This window comes from Amblyraja radiata, chromosome 19, assembly GCF_010909765.2.
Source record: "Amblyraja radiata isolate CabotCenter1 chromosome 19, sAmbRad1.1.pri, whole genome shotgun sequence".
In the NCBI taxonomy this organism is placed as follows: Eukaryota; Metazoa; Chordata; class Chondrichthyes; order Rajiformes; family Rajidae; genus Amblyraja; species Amblyraja radiata.
In genome coordinates, this window is record NC_045974.1 from 42,598,056 (window position 1) to 42,611,262 (window position 13,207).

Consider the following 13,207-nt stretch of genomic DNA (forward strand, 5'->3'; position numbering starts at 1 on the left):
CATGAGCTGGTGCATGCAACATGATATCTAATTACTTTAATTGAGTTTTTTGAAGAGGTAGCAAAGAGTATTGATGAGGGCAGGGCGGTGGTTGTAGTGTACATGGATGTTAGTATAGCAAAGAGTGGCACGGTGGCGCAGCGGTAGAGTTGCTGCCTTACTCGATCAGAGACCTGGGTTCAATCCTGACTATGGGTGCTGTCTGTACGGAGTTTGTACATTCTCTCTGTGGGTTTTCTCTGGGATCTCTGATTTCCTCCCACACTCCATAGATGTACAGGTTCATAGGCTAATTGACTTGGTAAGATTGTAAATTGTCCCTAGCATGTAGTGGAAAATGCTTGGATGCGGGGATCACAGGTTGGCACAGTCAGTGGGCTGAAGGGCCTGTTCCCGCACTGTATCTCTAAACTAAACTAAACTTTTGGCAATGTGATCCATTATACGGTTGTCTGGAAGGTAAAGTCACATGTGATCCAGGGTATACTAGCCAATTGGATGCATAATAAGTTTAGTGGAAGCAGTCTACATGTGACAATAGGAAGTTGTTATTCCGATTGGAGGTGTGTGACCAGTGGCACGCTACAGGGAACGGCGCTGGAACCATTGCTGTTTGCCATCTATATTAACAATTTGGATGACAATGCTGTTAGCACGATTAGCAAGTTTACAGTTATTCCAAAATTGGTGGTGAAGTGCACGGTGAAGAAGGTTGTCTAAGATTACTACAGTTTCAAGGAATAGCAGATGGGAATTAATTTGGACAAGTGTGAGGTGTTGCTTTGTGATTAATAAAATAGGGCAGGACTTACACAATAAATGTTAGGCCCTCAGAGAGGGTTTTAGAACATAGACTTAAGAGTGCATGCACAGAGTTCCCTGAAGGTGCCACCACAGGTTGTTGAAGAAGGCATTTGGCAACTTTTGTTTTCATAAGTCAACCTATTGAGTTTAGGAGTTGGGACTCATGTTACAGCAGCACAAGTTATTGGTGAGACCACACTTGGAGTATTGTGTGCAGTTTTATTCGCTAAGAAATAGAAAGGAAGTCATTAAGCTGGAAAGTTTGCAGAGAGGATTCATAAGGGTACTGCCAGGACTGGATCGCTCGAGTTATAAGGAGGGGCTGGATAGGCTGGGACTTTTTTCCTTGAGGCATAGGAGAGTAACACTATACTAAATTCATGGGAGTTGAGCAGTAGGTGAGCACTCAGTTTTTTCCCCAAGGTAGAGGATTCTAATTCGAGATGGCACAGACTAAAGGTGAGAGGGGAAAGATATAAAAGTGACTTGAGAGGCAACGTTTACCACATAGAGGATAGTGGTGTGTGTAGAATGAGGTGTCAAAGGAAGCTGTGGAGGTTGGTACAATTACAATGTTTAGAATGCATTTAGTTAAGTTTATGGATAGGAAAGATTTAGAGGAATTTGGAGCAAACTCATGTTAATGGGACAGTTTAGCTTGATATCTTGGCTGACATTAATGAGTTGGGCCGAATGGCCTGTTTACATGCTGTATAACTCTATGACTCCACCTTTCAGGTGACTGCTGAAGCCTATTTGGGAATCACAGATAAACTGTCTGACTGTTTAGGCCAGCGGGTAGTTTAATGAGGCTCCATTTGCACACGGCTTCTTTCTTCTTCTGCAGCAGAGACTTGAGGTTCTCAATTGAATCCTGAACAATCCTCTACTTAGAGTGGTCGTGGGCCAGGGAGTTACAGGAGTCAGTGAGGACATTACAACATTTCAAGGAGATTCTGAGATTTTCAGCAGGTGTTTCGCTCACTGAGCAATAGTTCCCAGGCTTTTCCCTGCAGCCCTACTTATAGTAAATAGCGGTACAACATTAGCCACCCTCTAATCATCCGTCGGCGACCTTTCCCTTGTCTAACAATGAATCCTATAACATAGCCAGGGCTCCTGAATTTCTTCTCTAGCATCCTGCAGTACCCTCAGATATATCTCAAGAGTTAATGTGTAGGAAGGAACTGCAGATACAGGTGCACAACCTTTTATCCGAAGATCCAAATAACGAAAACCTCCGAATAGCGGACATTTTTTCGGTCCTTGAAGAAAGGTCCTTGAAAACGTTCACCGAGGGCGGCCCGCAGAGGTGACAGCGGAACCTCCGGTCGGTCCTCGAAGAAAGGGGAACTAAATCCCCATTCATAAAAGAGAAGGTGAGGGTATATTGCGCGGGAGGGTTAATAATTGACAATATGCTGCTGCCTGCCCGCTGAGTTAAAAAGTTCCCACGGTAGACTCACGATACACAGTGTATCGTGAGTCTTGCGTGGGAACTTTTTAACTCAGCGGGCAGGCAGCAGCAGATTGTCGCTCCCTTCAGTTTCACCCCACCTACACCCCTCTGCTTCCCGGCCATGTGTGTGACCCCTTCCCTCCCCTCTCCAGCTCCCCGCCCATTGCACCGGCGCGGGGGCTTTGCACTGTCTTCACGTCGGCGATACCAGCAGGTCAGTGCTAGTCACCGGAGACGTCAGGACCAACGGGACACCGACCCCCAGGCCCACTGCAAGCACGGAGATCCCAGAGACCCAGCAGCAGCCCAGCCCCATTCCAACCAGAGGAAAACTGCAAACTGGCCGGAGACGTCAGGACCACCAGAAGCCGCTCCCTGATGGGCCGCTACGGCGACAAGTGGCAGTTCGCCCACAGCCCGAGCTGCGCCCCCTCATCGGGACACCGACCCCCAGGCCCACTGCAAGCACGGAGATCCCAGAGACCCACAGCCAACAGCAGCCCAGCCCAGCCCCGCTCCAACTACAGGGGAACCTGGGTTGCGGATGACGGGGCGCAGCTCGGGGCGACGTAGGGGCCCACCGGGGAGCGGGTTCCTGTTGGTCCTGACGTCTCCGGCCACCTGCCATCCTCCAGGAACTGTACCGCCCTTGCAGGAGAGTGGGGTTGTTTGCAGTTGCAGAGGGAGGGGGCAAGGGTGGTACAGTTCCCAGTCTCAGCTCCAGTCCAGGGGGGTGGCCGGAGACGTCGGGACCAATGGGACACCGACCCCCAGGCCCACTGCAAGCACGGATATCCCAGAGACCCACAGCCAGCAGCAACTCCAGCCCAGCCCCGCTCCAACTCCAGAGGAACACGTAGGGGCAGAAGCTGATGGTGTTCAAGGTACGTCTTGTTCTTGGGGTGGCGGATGAGGGGGCGCAGCTCGGGCTGTGGGCAAACTGCCACTTGTCGCCGTAGCGGCCCATCGGGGAGCGGATTCCTCTGGAGTTGGAGGGGGAGGGGGGTATTGTGCTGTTTGATCGCCCCCTGCTATCCCAGGGACGGAGACACAGCGGCTTTTTAGACTGGTGGGCAATCACTTCCAAAGTTCTGCCCACACAGTCAGTACACCTCTCCTACACTGCATTTCATACAAACATTTATTCTGCAAGAAAAAACTACATTGAAGACTCAAACTCGCGACCGAGTAACTGCCGGGATCAAGGCGCAAACTCGCGACCTTGCGGATATGAGCCGAGCACTCTACCACTGAGCCAGCCATTAAAATCTACGCTAAAAAATTTTCATTCCGAAGGCCGACAAATTCTGAATTACGAAAAGTGTCTGGTCCCAAGGCTTTCGGATAAAAGGTTGTGCACCTGTATTGGTTTACATCGAAGATGGACACAAAAAGCTGGAGTAACTCAGTGGGTCAGGCAGCGTCTCTGGAGAAAAGGAAGAGGTGATGTTTTGGGTCGAGACCCTTCTTCAACCTGAGAGTCAGGGGAAAGGGAGACACAGAGTTATGAAAAGATACAGAGAACAAAGAATGAATGATGTGCAAAAATAAATGATGATCAAGAGAAGGTGGAGCCCACAATGGTTCATTGTTGGCTGTGGGGAAGGTGATAATGAGTGATACAAAGAGTGAAACTCAACAGTGAATGTAATATGATGACTATAGCAAGGGAGGAAAGGGGAGAGAGGGGATGCAGGGGTTATTTGAAGTTGGAGAAATCAATATTCATACTGCTGGGTGGTAAGCTGCACAAACTAAATATGAGATGTTGTTCCTCCAATTTGCATTTGGCCTCACTCTGACAATGGAGGAGGCCAAGGATAGAAAGGTTAGTGTGGGAATGGGGAGGGGGTGTTAAAGTGTTTGGCAACCAGGAGATCGCGTAGGCCAAGGTGGACTGAGCGAATAAGTTCAGCGAAACGATTGCCCAATCTGCGCATGGTCTCGCCGATATATAGAAGTCCACACCTTGAACAACGGATACAGTAGATGAGGTTGGAGGAGGTGCAAGTGAACCTCTGCCTCACCTGAAAGGACTGTCGGTGTCCTTGGACGGAGTCGAGAGAGGGGTTATAGGGACAGGCCTTGCATCTTCTGCGTTTGCAGTCAAAGGTACCTAGGAGAGGGTGGCTTGGGTGGTAAAAGATGAGTTAACTACTGAATTGCGGAGAGAACGGTCTTTCTACTCTCTCATCTACCACCTACCATGATATTATGCTACTCTCTAAGATTACCAATCTGTTTGCGCAATCTGTCCCTTGGAAATAGGCTGTGCACTTGCCAGCTCAAAGGGATCTTTCATATAGCAGGGTGAACAAAACGGAAACAATCCTCCAAAAGTTACCTCACAGGCATCTTGTACAACTGCAACATAACATCCCACTTTGAGCCATAGAGGCAGAGAAGAAACAGGCCCTTCGGCCAATTTGCCTATGCCAACCAAGATGTCCCTTATATAGTAGTTCCACTTGCTCCTGTATGGGCCACTATATCCATCTAAACCTTTCCTTTTCTAATTTTACTTCGGAGTCACGTGAGTGACTACGTGAAACACCCGTACAGAATGCATGCGCGACATGAGCGTTCACGAACGGGAGTACGGGCGCTCCCGCTACAAGCTTGAAAGAACGGACCGTCAGGTAAGTACTTACCCACAGGTTCGAATTGACAAACTTTGCTCTTCTTTGTGCACCAGATGAAAGCTGGAAAGAGCAAAGCAGCACCGAGAAAAACCGCCCCCGTTTGACTCCAGGGAAGGAGCGTTCCATCAGTGGAGGGGGCGAGAGGCGGCACCTGGACCGCACACGCTGCGGTCCACAGACACGGGTACCGAGCCGAGCCCAGTCCGCTAGAGCTGCCTGACCAACAGCAGCAGACTGGAGGGAAATCAAGATACAAACCGGCCGGTAATCCCTGCAACTCCGACAAGGAGACTCGCCGCCCGAGAACGGCAGAGGCAGCCGCTTGAGCAAAGTTGGCGACCAATCATCGGGCTGGAGACAGACACACGGAAGATGGAAAGGCCGGCTCATTCCGAGAGCCGGCACTTCAAACTACCGCCCGAGAGCGAGAAAGTGTCTGTTTCCAAGCCTTAGAGAAAGGTCATGGAGTAAAAAACTCCAGCGAGACTTGCCTCGGGAGCTGGGGCAAGCTCGCCAAGGGAGCACAAACACTCCCGCTCCAGTGCACTAACAGCACTGGCCATTGCATCTCCCTCATCAGAGGGGATCGTTGGCGACCAGGGCTGGGCTGGTCAAGAAGAGGGGTCACTGGCTGATCAACATCGGGAGTATGCTTGAGATACAGGACCAGGAAGAGCTGCTGGGTGTGAGATACCGCTACGTGGCCACCACGAGCGAGATGGCCGTTACAGCCTAATCTGGCGGCCAGCTTACTACCTGTTTTTTCTAAAAACCTCTCCAAGACAGCTACTCATGAGGCGTTGGACTTTATCACGCCTCCCCAAAATTACATTTACTCGAAGTGCCTACCATTGTTGGGGGTACATTGAGCAGGGCATTTAAAAGCCCAAAATCTTAATTTGCAATATTGATACCCCTGACGTCGGCTATCATTTCGCATGCTCATTCCAGGGGGCAGGGTAGTATGGCAAAACACCTGACCCTACTGTTCAACACAGTATGCGATCCGCAACCTCTTGAAGGAAGTCATAAAACCTGCCCTCAACCTAAAATAATTCACAGGACTGTGAGAACGCCGACCTCACAACCACAGATCCTGCTATCTGGCAAAGTTACCAAACCAAGCCCAAAAACTGGACGAAGTATCCAGGATATTCGGCATCATGAGGGCAGGACCTGGAATGAGCAAACCACACAAAACCAGGCAGCAGTACCTCCATGCATCCACCAGTAGGCATCTACTTTATGGTACTGGTGAAAGCTCGGGGCCCGCATGCCATTCTCCGCAAGTCTTTCAGGACAGGGCCCAGAGCGGGCCCCATGGAAAATGCGCCACCCCCCAACAACACCATCCCGACAGACAAGGAACCAGAAACCGAAGAAATGAACACACCACTAAACAACAGTGGAGGTACGTGAGTATGGTTCCTACCATCACATAAAAGGTGAAGGGTTTGTGCTAACAGAGGGGGGGGGGGGGGGGGGGACCACACCTGGGTTTGGAAGCATGAAGAACTATCACACTTGGTAGTTATATACCAAAAGTATTCAAGGATAAAAATTGAATTAAGAAAACTTGCCACCAGTTCAGAATGCACCCCAAAGGGATTTTTTCCTCCCACTAAAAAGGAAACATGAGGGACAAGCTGAACTGGAGAAGACATACAAAGGGGTCATAAAGAAGTCTAAAAATGAACCTTTGGAACTGTATTAAATTTACCAAAAAACCCAAAAGATGGTGAATGTCGCACCATCATTGACTTAACCACTTGAATATTTTCACCAGGTATACACACTTTAATGGAAAACTTTGTAACTGCCAAACATGGATTTCCTAAGGATACTTTATGGAAGGCATCAACTTAAAAGATGCATACTATTCAGTACCCGTTCATAAAGATCTTCGGAGATACCAGAAATTTACCTGGATGGGGTAACCATGGCAGTATAAATTATTGACTAATGGGCTAAATATGAGCCAAAACTGTTTTCCAAGATATTCAAACCAGCCCTGACACTATTAAGGAAACATATTGTTATGGCATGTTGATGATATTTAACGACAGACAAAACCATGGAAATAGCTAAATCAGCAGCATTAGCTACTATAAACTTATTTAGCCTGGGCTCTGTCATACAATCCAGATAAATCTACGTTGACACCATCCACAACTATGGACTATCTTGTATTCAATTAACTCAATCCACTTGTCTATAACGTTGCCAAAAGGAGAGTCAGCGTATGGCACAACCTGTAACAAATTAATGGTTAACAATCAACCAACTATTCGACAAAGTGGCAAGAGTAATTGGGAAATTAGTAGCAGCATTACCAGCTACTTAACTTGGACCTTTCCATTAGAGCTAAGGTGCTAGTGTTTAAACAAAATAACCCATATCCAGAACAGGTGGTAAATGGACTAATCTGGAGTCATCATCACTACAGACACTGGACATAAAACCTAGTTGGAAATGTTGGGTGTGTGCTATGGGTTAAAAGCATATTGTTCAATAGTGCACCATTCGGCATGTTCGTTTATAAATTGACAATATCACAGTGGTGGCATATACTAAACCACATGGGCGGAATAAAATCAATATCATGTGACAATTTGATTAACAATTTGGTAATGGTATGTCGTCAAACATATTTGACTATCAGCAACTTACCTACCAGGTGAGCTAAATACTGTGGCAGACATATTAATTCAAAGTATTTGCTGAAATTACAAAGCAATATGGAACACCAGATATCGATTTATTTGTATTCCGATTGAATCACCACGTACCGATGTATGTCGCATGGGAACCAGACCTTGAGGCAGCGGCAATGGATACATTCTCGCTGAACTGGGGGGGATCTAATCTCTATGTTTTTCCCCTTTTCTACCTCATCAGTCAGGTACTATGGCCTCATCAGTCGGGTACTACGCAAAATACAGATGGACTCTGCTTCAGGTATTTTGATAGTACCCGACTGGCCTACACAGCCATGGTTCCCAGTGGTCCTCGACATGGTCATCGAAACCCCAATGACATTTCCCAGTAGCCCAGACTTATTAACTCACCCGGTATCAGGCATAAGCCACCCATGCCACGATAAAATCAAACTACTGGGTTGCAGATTTTGAAAAGACCACTGCTGGGCCTGGGATTGTCAGACACCACTATCAACACGATGACAGCATCCACCGCATGTCCACAAGGAAACAATACTTGTCGAACATCAAGAAGTAGGAAAGATATGTTCGAATACAGGAACTACATATTCAACTACTGCAATAACCAATGTACTGGAGTTCCTGGCAGGCCTTCACCACAATGAAGGACTCAGCTACAGCGCCATTAACACAGCCAGAAGTGCTCTGTCAGCCTACTTAATTCAGGCACCAGGACAACAGGCCATAGGGTCCCACCCGCTGGTGATCAAACTCATGAGAGGCATATTCAACTCTAATCCCCCCAGACCTAGGTACACCCAAATCTGGGATGTCAGTGTGGTCCTGACATACCTTAGGGGATGGTCACCAGCCAGGTCCCTCACCCTGGAACAGCTAACCCTGAAGACGGTCATGCTGATGGCACTTATCTCAGCACAAAGAGTCCAGTCCCTCCATCTACTACGATTGGACAATATGGTTATAACACCAGACCTACAGCGGGGTGGTCTAGGGAGAAAAACGTTCCAAACTTTTTATAACAAGCCGCTGGCAGAACCTGTATCGTTTGCAAAAAAAGTATTAGAATCTGCAAATATATAATTTAAGCCCGGGGGAGCATTTTGGTCTTGTTATTGTTAATAACACCATTATTGTTTTACAAACAGATTCATGGTTGATTACGATAACATACTTCCTCCCTCGAATGACTTCGGCAGCGAGTGAAGTATGAACTGTTACACGGTTTGAAATCACAGAGCTTTAAAATTTTCACGTAGTCACTCACATGACTCCGAAGTAAAATAGTAAGATTAAACGAGAACTTACCTGTTTGAAGTTTGATCTGTATTTTATAAGGAGTTATGATGAGGGATTACGTGCCCTCCGCTCCCACCCTCAACTATAGAGATCATCTGGTATTTAAGTTCTCCTTTTCTTTACTATGTTTATTTCAATTATTGCGTCTTTCTGTGATTCCACACCGCTGCTTTGAAGTATGTCGCGCATGCGTGCTGGACGGGTTCTTCACGTAATCTCTCATCGTAACTCCTCATAAAATACAGATCAAACTTCAAACTGGTAAGTTCTCGTTTAATCTTACTATTAAACTCCATTAGCCATTCCTCGGCTCACTTGCCCAGCTGATCTAGATCCCACTGAAATTCCCACTTACATTGTGAAAGCGCAAGGAAATTGCACGTTTAGATTGTTGCTCCACCAGACATTATGCTCCGAATTGATATATTTATGTGGTCTAAATCCTGTTGGAGGCATCCACCTAAAATGCCTCAACAAAGGATCAGAGGATTATAAATTGAACCGCTCTTTACCTACATTTAACACTTACCAATCCACTGCTAAACAGCTATGGTTTGTACCTTTCATGCCTGTAAAGCTAGCAACAATTATCTATTTCCTAATATATTATTTTCACATTGAATGATAGTTTCAACTTATATCATAAACTTACCACTTACAAACTAGTATTATTCCAAGGAAAATCCAAATGATTATTATAAGTAAATATTAAATAATCACTGCAACAAAACATAAACACAAATTCATCTTAAACTGTCTTATTGATGAATTTACTAGAATAAATAGACGCATGATTATTTATGGATCAATGCTCTTTAGTTATTGTTGCATTGGAATCAGATTGGGTTGGTTATTTTTGATATATATCTGTGGGTATTGTGAACAGACTATTGCAGGCAAAATTACCCTTTTGTGCAGCTTGGAAGGAATATTTTTTTAGCAAAACGGGAATCAATGATAGAAATAGTTTGGCAATCATATTGTTGGCCATGGCAAGTTCTAAGAAGCAAATTCCCTAGAATGATCATTCTTCTGTTTATCAGACAGTGAAGCACAGATGTATTGATTCTTCATCGTACTATTTAACTGCTGTTGAAAGTTACTTGTACGCCAGTAAATATTAACAATTGCGTTGCGTGACCTAACATCAAAGAGCTGCAGGAGAAAGTTTGCCAATTACACTCCACATCAGATTAGTGTTAAAGTCCAAGAAGTCAGAGAACATTTGTTTTTATGAACTGATATTCGGCACATGTACTCTAGTAGTTGAGCACATCGCAGCTCTGAGAGAGGAGGGAAGTGAAATGAAGGAGAAAAGTAAAACTATCACTATCGCGGAGTTTATTGAATCACAGAAAATGAAACTGGTAAGAGCTTACTTTGTTTTTAATGAATAGATTACATTTGTAAAATTAAAAGTTCTCTTTTGAGACAAGGGTGGCATGGGACATTCCTACAGTGTCAGCATCCCTGCACTAATTACAGAGGTCTAAAATGGTGCACCAAATGTAAAATAGTCACAAGATAGTCGTAAAATAGTCGCAGAAATGCAGTAGCTTTGCTCATTAAGTTAACTTCAAGAATTGGATATACTTGGAAATGTTAAATGTTATTATTTCACCTTTAAAATTTTGTGCAAGAGGATTAAAAAAAAAATGCTGGAATATCTTGTTATAATGTTTACAGAAGCTACAAAGGACATGTGAATGGACTAGGAAGGATAATTCTCAATTGTCCAGGCATTGTAATAAATAGAGCTTGTGAAGTGACATTAATGAAGTGGACGATGTGTAAAAATAGCCACAGATATAATGAACAGGGAAAAAAGTTGTGATTCGTATAAATGTAACTTAGAGTTTTCTGTCTGTGTCCTGTGAGGTCATTCAACTTGCAACGTTTATCATTAGATTATAAAGTAACCAAAGAACAAATAGGATGGCAATGACAGATCTTTTATGTTGTAATTATGGATACTGTTTATATTTATGGATTTTGTTCACTGGCTATAAATAATAATAGTTGGTGGTCATGAAATCTAAACTTCATTAGATCTAACAACATTCTACACAACAATTCAAACAAAAGCATGTTCAAAGAAACTAAAAATAATGAATATTAATTGATCTAACCTGCATTTTAGGCAGATAATGAAGAGACACATTTAAAGGCCTTCCTTCATTATCTGCATTTGTGTTGGTTGTTTGGCCAACAACTTTGCCTTTGACTGAAGAAGGGTCTCGATCTAAAACCCATTCCTTCTCTCCAGAGATGATGCCGGTCCCGCTGAGTTACTCCAGCATTTTGTGTCTATCTTCGGTTTAAACCAGCATCTGCAGTTCCTTCTTGCAACTTAACCTTTTCTATTCTACATGGATCAGCTACCAACAATATGGCATTATTCATAGGACAGCATCATCTTTTAAAATCCTATACGGTAATTTACTGCATTTCAACAGATTGAATAGTGTATATCCTTTCTAATTATTCTTTTTAGTGACTGTATTAGTTTACAGAGGATAACTGGTTAGGCCGCATTTGAAGTGCTGCATGGAGTTCTGGTGGCCCCATTATAGGGAGAATGCAGAAGCTTTGGAAAGGGTGCAGAGGAGGTTTACAAGAATGATACTAGGATTAGGGGTTTTGACTACAGGGGGATGTTTAACATACTTGGATTTTTTCCCCTGGAACACTTGAAGTTGAGGGGAGTCCTGATTGATGTATATAAAATTATGAGGTGGTAGATAGACGAGACGGTCAGAACCTTTTTCCCAAGATGGAGATATCAAATACTTGTGGGCGTAGCTTTAATGTGAGAGGAGCAATGTTTAAAGGATATGTGGAGGGTAGACTCTTGTTTACATAGAAGGTGGTGAAAGCCTGGAACGTGCTGCTGAGGGTCGTGATTGAGCAGATATGATGGTGACATTTAGGAGACTTTTGGATAGGCACATGGATATGTAGGGACTAGAGGGATATGGGGTGCATGCAGGTAGATAAGTGATGATCTTAACATCACATTTGGCACAGGCATTGTTGGGCCAAAGGGTCTGTCCCTTTGCTACTGTTCTATGTTCTATATAGCTGTTCAATAACAAAGCCCAAAGTGTTGGAGGAACTCAGCAGTTCAGGCAGCATCTGTGGAGGGAATAGACAGGCAACGTCTTGTATCAGGCCTTTTTTTCAGACAAACTGTAATTGGGGCAAGAAAGAAGAAAAAGAGAAGTGGGGCCAGTTTTCCAGCTTTCTCCCTCCCTACTTCAATCAGTCTGAAGGATGGTCCCACCCTGAAAACTCACTCCACAGATGCTGCTTGCTTGACCCACTAAGTTCCTCCAGCACTTTGTGTTTTGCTCAAGATTCCACCATCTGCAGTTCCTTGTGTCTCTGTAACTGTTCTTTGTTTAATTTTAAAGTTATTTCTCAGCAATAATTCTCTTTCAAGAAGATTCTTTGAAATGATGAATCATTTCTTGCAATTCATCAATGTGGAAATAATGGTCATGTATTGCAAAATAGCAGAAAAGAGCTTCATGGGTTAAATATAAACACAAGATTATAAATCAAAACATTTGAGTCAAAATTAAACTAGAAACAAAAATGCACATACATGGCACAATTGGAAGAAGAGTAGAGATGTGCGAGTCCTGGTCAATTGCTATAAGTAACAATGAATACTTTGCAAGACTTCACAACATCCTGCAGTGTCCTTCCATAAATGCAACGGCTTTCTTTGGACAGTGTTACAGCAAAGAAACACGTTTAAAGGAACTAAATTTCATAGCTTGTTTTTGTGCAATCTGTTCTCGCTATTCTTTAGTGCTGACTTCATCACTTCTGAGTTAAAGGCTGTGGTTTTAAGCTCCATCCAAAGATCTGAGCCCTTAAAGGACCTAAAGGCAACACCCGAAGAGAAGCAAGGAGGATCACTCAAATCTTAGCTGATGATTATTACTCAATCAGCATCACTAATGCAGATTATGCTGGATCTGGCTGGGCAAGGCTAACTTTGTCACTAATTGCCAGTGTTTACCCCAGTTACTTCCCCCTACCCCTAACATGAGCAGGAAGTTCAGGAATCCTGCATAAATGCGGAAGTCCGAAACTTGCTGAGCTCTGCTGCCAGTTTGCTGGCTGCACTCTGATCTTGGACTCAATGTGGAAGCAAGAGTTGGAGCATGGATTTGCTGCAATTCCCCAGTACTTACAATGAACCTGTGCAGATTAGAACTGGGGCAGGAAGAGTGAGTCCTTTCATTTCCATTTGAATGGAGAGGAACAACTGCAAGGAGTATGGTTAAGTATAAAGAATCCTGCGTTTGTTTGTA

At 44.5% G+C, this 13,207-nt stretch overlaps 1 protein-coding gene across 3 annotated transcripts in view; it reads left to right on the forward strand.

Moving 5' to 3' along the window:
• tfec (transcription factor EC) overlaps positions 1-13,207 on the forward strand; it is a 97,183-nt gene that overhangs the window by 59,141 nt on the left and 24,835 nt on the right. The window contains exon 1 of one of the 3 annotated variants that reach the window (XM_033038330.1): positions 10,124-10,249. The exons of the other annotated variants lie outside the window; for them this stretch is intronic. Coding sequence (XP_032894221.1) covers positions 10,187-10,249 — 63 coding nt within the window. The 5' untranslated portion in view covers positions 10,124-10,186. Of the gene's footprint in view, positions 1-10,123; positions 10,250-13,207 lie in introns of those variants that run through there. 3 annotated transcript variants of the gene reach the window in all.